Source organism: Megalops cyprinoides, chromosome 14, assembly GCF_013368585.1.
Source record: "Megalops cyprinoides isolate fMegCyp1 chromosome 14, fMegCyp1.pri, whole genome shotgun sequence".
Classification (NCBI taxonomy): Eukaryota; Metazoa; Chordata; class Actinopteri; order Elopiformes; family Megalopidae; genus Megalops; species Megalops cyprinoides.
The window spans coordinates 8578229-8585000 of record NC_050596.1 but is presented as its reverse complement, the minus strand read 5'-3'; the positions used below and the strand labels follow the sequence as shown (position 1 = coordinate 8585000).

The 6772-nt window shown below is 48.5% G+C and overlaps 1 protein-coding gene across 2 annotated transcripts in view; it reads right to left on the bottom strand.

Moving 5' to 3' along the window:
- LOC118789084 (A disintegrin and metalloproteinase with thrombospondin motifs 5-like) overlaps nt 1–6159 on the bottom strand; it is an 11185-nt gene extending 5026 nt beyond the window's left edge. Inside the window, exons 1-4 of one of the 2 annotated variants that reach the window (XM_036545395.1) lie at nt 5335–6159; nt 4943–5295; nt 580–712; nt 12–179 (exon numbers count right to left, since the gene is read on the bottom strand). In XM_036545395.1, the coding sequence (XP_036401288.1) occupies nt 12–179; nt 580–712; nt 4943–5295; nt 5335–6043 (1363 nt within the window). In that variant the 5' untranslated portion in view covers nt 6044–6159. Of the gene's footprint in view, nt 1–11; nt 180–579; nt 713–4942 lie in introns of both variants that reach the window. The other variant, XM_036545394.1, reaches the window with a different exon arrangement.
- Nucleotides 6160–6772: the final 613 nt, after the last annotated feature.

Here is a 6772-nt window from a genome sequence, read left to right as displayed (position 1 = left end):
CCTCCCCTCACCGTTTCCGTCGTCGAAGAAGTCGGTGATGGTGGCGGAGGTGCAGCGGCTCCAGGGCTTGGAGGCGTAGATGGAGGTGAGGATGGAGGACATGAGGCGCTTGTCCTCGCTGGAGCCGAAGCGCTCCACACAGAACTTAGAGTCATCGTGGGACAGGCCCAGGAGGTGCCCTGCCACATCACACACACACATTAATACACAAATACACACGCACACACACACACACACACACACACACACTATAACACACACACACACACACACGCAGACAGACACTCTCACACACACATACACATATTAACCTCTTGTACGTGACTTATTTTATGCTATGTAGCACACGTTATGTTACATTGTTTGTTATGTTTTCTAACTAAGCTTCTCATAGTTTTCACTGTTGCATTTGCTATACCTTAACATTAAATCACTGTTTCCCCAAAGCTAACGTTAGCTAGAATTTTTCCAATCTAGTGTTCTAATCACACCGGTTTGACCGTATGTGCGAAAGGGTTAATGTATATATACAGTACATGTACACACGCTCACAGGTAATGCGTGCGTGGCTGTGCCTACCTATCTCGTGTGCCACAGTGAAGGCGGCGTGCAGCCCGTCGTCCTCGATCACGGCGCAGCTCCGCTCGGGGGAGCAGATGGTGCCCACGTCCGCCATGCCCAACGTGTCACAGGAGTGGTGCCCACACAGGTCCTGCAGGGGGCAGTCACACTCATCAACATACACAGTACAGCCAGCAGACACATCAGCACACCTCACAAACACACACACACACACACAGATACACATCACACACACATCGCCATACACAGCACAGCCAACAGAGGCATCATCACACCTCACAAAAACACACACACACACAGCTATACATCCAACACATCACACACATCAGCACACACATCACACACAGTACAGACAGCAGACACATCCTCACACCTCACAAATACACACAGATATACATCACACACATCACACACATCAACATACTCAGCACAGCTAGCAGACACATGATTGTACCTTACACACATCACACACAGATATGCATCAATACACCACACGATAATAAACAGACTCGGCACAGTGCACATATAATCATACCACACACATTCGTTAAACACACAGGCAAACAAATGCACATACACAAATGCATCAACATGCAAAATCCACTCACACACTAATGCTTGTCAGCCTAAGACAGAAACAAAGACATGCATGCATTATACTGTATTAACATACAACACCTACACACATACAGATGCAGCCACACTAAACCATTACGCATACAGGAACATAAGACAAACACACACACACACACACACACACACACACATTCTGTTCTACCACTCCTCAGGCCATATGTGCAACCATGACATCACCATTTAGTCATTTTTGGAAACACTTGGCTGAAGACTGAACCCACAACCCTCTGGAATCAGGGAGAATTCCGTCACGACAGCACACGCAAGACCACATAGCGCTGCTAGTGCTTCTACCAGTAGAACTGGCTCACCTGACCATGACCTTCAACAGGAAACAGCGTGGACATGTAGGACAGATAGACGAACGCAGTCAGTCATGTGACAGTACAGGCATGGGAATGCAATCAGTGATGAGACAGGATAGTTAGAGGAACGCAGAGTTAATGATGAGACAGGATAGTTAGAGGAAAGCAGAGTTAATGATGAGACAGGATGGATGAATGCAGTCAGTGATGATACAGGATAGACAGAGAAATTCAGTCAGTGGTTGGGTAGAAGCAGGATCCTTGCACCACTGGAGCAGCCTGTGAGCACTGAGTGCATTGTTTTTGGCATATACAGAACTTGCATGTGGAACCTGCAGCATTGGGCAAACCAATCCATCACTCAGAAACTGCTGCGGTTCTCAGCCCATGCAGCTGTAGTATCCATAGAGAGTGCTGGTATCAGTACAGACTGCTAGTCTCAGTACAGAATGTTAATAGTATCACTACAGACTGCTGGTATCAGTACAGTCTGTTATAGCATCAGTACTGACAGCTATTATCAGTGCAAAATGTTATATTATCACTACAGATTGCTGGTATGAGTATAAAATGTTATAGTATCACTACACGTTGCTGGTATCAGTACAGACTGTTATAATATCACTACAGGCTGCTGGTATGAGTACAGAATGTTAGCGTATCACTGCAGGCTGCTGGTATCAGTGCATACTGTTATAGCATCAGTACTGACTGCTAATATCAGTGCAAAATGTTACAGTATCACTACAGGTTGCTGGTATCAGTACAGACTGTTATAGTATCATTACAGACTGCTTGGCTCAACAGCTCTTTTTACAGCTGAATGTGTGTACCAGGTAACACACGATAACATTCTCTCAGCTAATCACATTTCACAGTTACCTGTGAAAATAAGTGTTTGATGCTGACTGCAGTTACCTGTGAAATTACTCTAGCCACTTGACTGGGGTACTGAAGAGTGCTGTTTACATCTCCGTTTTGAGTGAAAGAAAGCAGAGGCGTTTCACCCTGACCGGGAGGCGATGAGTAGGAAGAAAGGCATGTTTCATTTAACTTCCTGTGTGAAACGAATGAACGTGTCCGCTGTAGGCAGGACGGCAGAGCATCTATATGCCGGGCATGTTGGCTGTGGTTTCCTGATGAGCCTCAGAACTGACAGCACACTGTGCTGGACTCTAATGTGTCTGTATTGTGCACTCTAGCAGCAAAGTCCTTCAAAGCATAATCAGCGCATTGTACCCCATTAGAGAAGTACTGCAGCCAAGACACTCTTCCAGTGACATAATCTCTAATAATTACATAATCACACACTCACACACACAGTCTGTGACTCTATCTTTTTCTCTTTCGCTCTCTTTCACACAGAAACACACACACACACACTCAACAGAATGTTTCTGTGATTCTGTGCTAGTATGAAAAAGACAACCTATGGCACTATGGCACTATGCCATGAGTCCGTGCACTCACTCAAGGGCTCTCCATCTCCCAGCATCTGCCAGGCCATCACACTGCCCCAGCGTGGATCCTTACACAGGCAAAACTGTATCTGGGAAAGCCCTAACATGAGTCTGTGGCATTTATAATTACAGTGCACTGCGAGTGTGCAAAGTTTACAACTACAACTCACTGTGAGTCTATTGGGTTTGTAACTACAGTGCACTGTGAGTGCATAGGGTTTACAACTACAGCACACTGTGTGTAAGGTTACTACAGTGCAGTGTGAGTCGATAGGCTTTATAAATTCAGTGCATTTTGTGTATGTATTGTTTTTAATTACAGTGCACTGATCATCTGCACAGAACATTAGTGCAGCGCACTGAGAAACTTTAGGGTTTATAACTACAGCGTACTGAGAATCTATAAGGTACAGTACGCTATGAGTGGAGTAGCCATTTTCACATTAACACTTGGGACCTGAGGGTTGGAGGGGAGGGGGGGTTTAAATCTGTCTTCATGCTGTTGGCCAGAGAAGCCTGTGTCAGTTGTTCCAGCGCAAACCCCAGGAGCATAAATGTTTTATAGAATGTGTAATGCGTGAAACTCAGTCAGCTGCCTAAAAGCGTCCGCTGAGCAAATAAAAAGTTAGCGGCCAGCGGCGGCTGGGTGGAGAGCTCTGCAAGCAGGTGTGGAGCAGACGCATCATTAGCTCAGCCCCGCCCACACTGCACACCTGTCTGGAGCACAGCCAATCATATCAGTGCAATTTAAAACAAACAGGAAGTGGCATGGCAGTATCCAACAGGAATACCCATCTCCGCAAACAGGAGAGGGTGGGGCATGTTATTCATTGTTGGTTAGTGTGATACAGTTTGGAAAGGGGAAAGTAATGCGTTAATGTGTAGTTTCCAGAAGTCATCTGTGAGGTTGTCCTGACCTTGCATGCCTTGCTGACAGCAGGGTTGTAAGAAGTAGGATGAAATATGAGAGGAGGGAAAAAGGGGAAAAAAAGAAGACAGGGAAAAAGAGCTGAGCTCTGTGGTTCCTGGGTGGAATACCTACATCTAACCAGCTGATTGAAACAACATCCTGCAGCCAGGGCGGGAACGTGTTTTGCAAGCTCACACACCAACGTCTGCCAAAGACATGGGCCGCTGCCCACAACAACACGTGTTGGAGACCGTTTTAGCGTCGTTACATTGATCTTGACAGAGAGAGAGAGAGGGGGAGAGAGAAAGAGAGAGTTTAGAATAAATGGAGAGAGGGAGCGTTACGAGTGCGTGAGAGAGGGAGGGGGGGAGAGGGGATTTATGTGAGTGAGTGCTGTCCTAAGCAAACATATTTTTAAATGTCTTGGACCGAAATTAAAGCCGACAAGCGTGGCTGGTTTATATTGTGGCTAGAATAACCTCATATAACGTCATGCAACTCTAAGGTATAGTGCAGCAGCGACCTGGAACGCCGCCACATTTCCTCAGCCTAAATAAAACCATCTCGACGGGCGCTTTTTAACGCGCGGGGAAAACGTACGCTCAAAAACATCACGAGGTCCGCACACATGAATGATTAAATAACATCAGAAGCAAAACATTCACGAGAAACACCCATTGGAATCAGCTGCAATGGGCGGAAAAGTGAACTTTCAGCCTTTAACTGGGGCTGATGTAATGTAAACTCGCTAATGGCGTTTACTTCCGACCAAACGCTTGCATCCTCACTGTAGAAATGATGTGGCCGTGTGGATTGGAAGGAAACGCCAAATTGCGCGCCACACGAACGCTGGCTGGTTCAAATGGGTTGACCCTGTAAATCATATTAGAGCCACAAGGGAGGCATATACATAATCAAGATAAACAGCATGTCGCTCCGCGTGGCATTTGCTGTAGTTCCGGCTCAATAACAACGTTGGGGGCACTGTGACATGGCCAGGCACCAATTATATCACCGGGGAGTGTGTGTCGGCTAGGTGAGCTGTTTACCTTCCTGGTGAAGAGGATGGCAGCGTCGTGGTGCTGGTGGTGATCATCGTCCAGCGGGTTCTGCTGATGCTGCCATTTGCAGAAACTCTTGAGCGTGGCGGCCGCATTCTTGGAGACCTCCAAGCCCTTTTCCTCACCCGTGACAACCGCTACCTTCACCACCGACAGGCGGATGGGGTTCTCGATGCTGGCGTGACCGTACAGTTTAGACGCGATCGAAGCCAGCGTGAGCAGGTAGTGGTGCAGATCTTTGCCGTACTTCTTTGACATCGTTTCGTCGGCCACAAGGAGCAGCTCCACGTGCCTGGCGCGAGAGACCGACCTCTTGCGCCTCTTACCTGAGCTGCGAGGAACTGTCTCGGACGCCCGCCGCCGCGCACCGCGTATCCTGCGACCGTTTCCATCGAGAGCAATACTGTTAGGGTTCCTTTGCAGTTCTCTAAGTCCCCCGCGACGGCGTTTCCTGGCAACATGTTTTCGCCTTTCTCGCGTACCACAGCTTTCGCGCACTGCCGTAGCCTCAAAGCTGAAACCCTCTCGGGAATAGTAGTGAAGCGCCTGCTCAGCAGCGGCGTCTTCCACAGGGTGCGTGTCATTCTCGTGTCCCTTCGCCCTCCTGAGGGGTCTGATCGTGTAGCGGTCGTTCTCCACGGCAAAGAAACCCTCCAGCCCGCCGCCGCACAAGCTGAACAGCGCCAGGGATTCCGCCTTGGAATCCACGGTGCCCCGGTAAACGCATTCCTTGTGTAGTGGTCGTGTCCCTCTTCTCGTTCCTTTTAGCGCATCCACATACTTGGAACTGAAGTGCCGGGACAGCAGAGCTTCGTCCCTTTCCATATCCAGCTGAAATTTCCTGCCGTCCAGATAAAGAAGGTAGCCCACTTTCCCACCACCGTGGTAGATCCGATCGATTGTTTGCACAATGCCATTTTTCCGGCGGGCAGGTGCGGGAAGAGGGTCGGTCGCAGGTGAAACAAAAGTCGTGAAAGCGGACAGACCGGTGCCATTAGCGGCACTACCAGCAGAGAACTCCACAACGCACAGCAGGAGAAACTTAACCAGCACCACAGTCTCCAAAAACGAACAATACACACAGGCCATCTTCGCCCAAAAAGGACAGTCTAAAGTGCACACTTTATATTCCCTCTTAGAATAGCATGAACACAATTTGCAAACACTTGGAAAACTAAGTTAGAGATTGTAGTAGAGGATGTCTGGTTTGCAGGCACATTGCCTTTTTAAGCTCAAGCTCCCCCTGAAAAGTCTAAAAAGGCGAAAAAACAAAGACATTTGCAGGCGGAATGAGAGACAGAGCGCGAGAAAGGTAAACAGAGCTTGCGGAGACCGAGTTGAACTTCGAGAACAAAACACAAAGTTTCCACTTAACAACACCGGGAGAAAAGAAAGTCCAGCCCCCTTTCTCTCTCTCTCTCTCTCTCTCTCTCTCTCTCTCTCTCTTTCTGTCTCCCTCCCTTCCTCTCTCGCGGTTCAGCGGTCTCGTGTCTGAAGTAATCAAAGCCAAGTCAAGTGCTTCGGAGACTCCCAGTGCTGCTTCCGTCTGAAGCACCGCGACCTTACCCGGCGCTCCGCTCCCATCCCGGCGCCACGACGCAAACATGAGAATAAAGTGAAGCGGGGATCCTGATTCAACGCGTTTACGACTGAGCGTCCCTCCAGCCTATTGCACTAATTTGTCACAGCGGGGAGTAGCAGCAGAGACGGAGCGGCTTAGGGGAAGTCCTCACGGATAACCCCCAATTTGGTCTCTTTGCGTGTGAGCGAGAGAGGGAGAAAAGTCTTTGCCTGGAAATCATGAGAGAAGTGTATTGT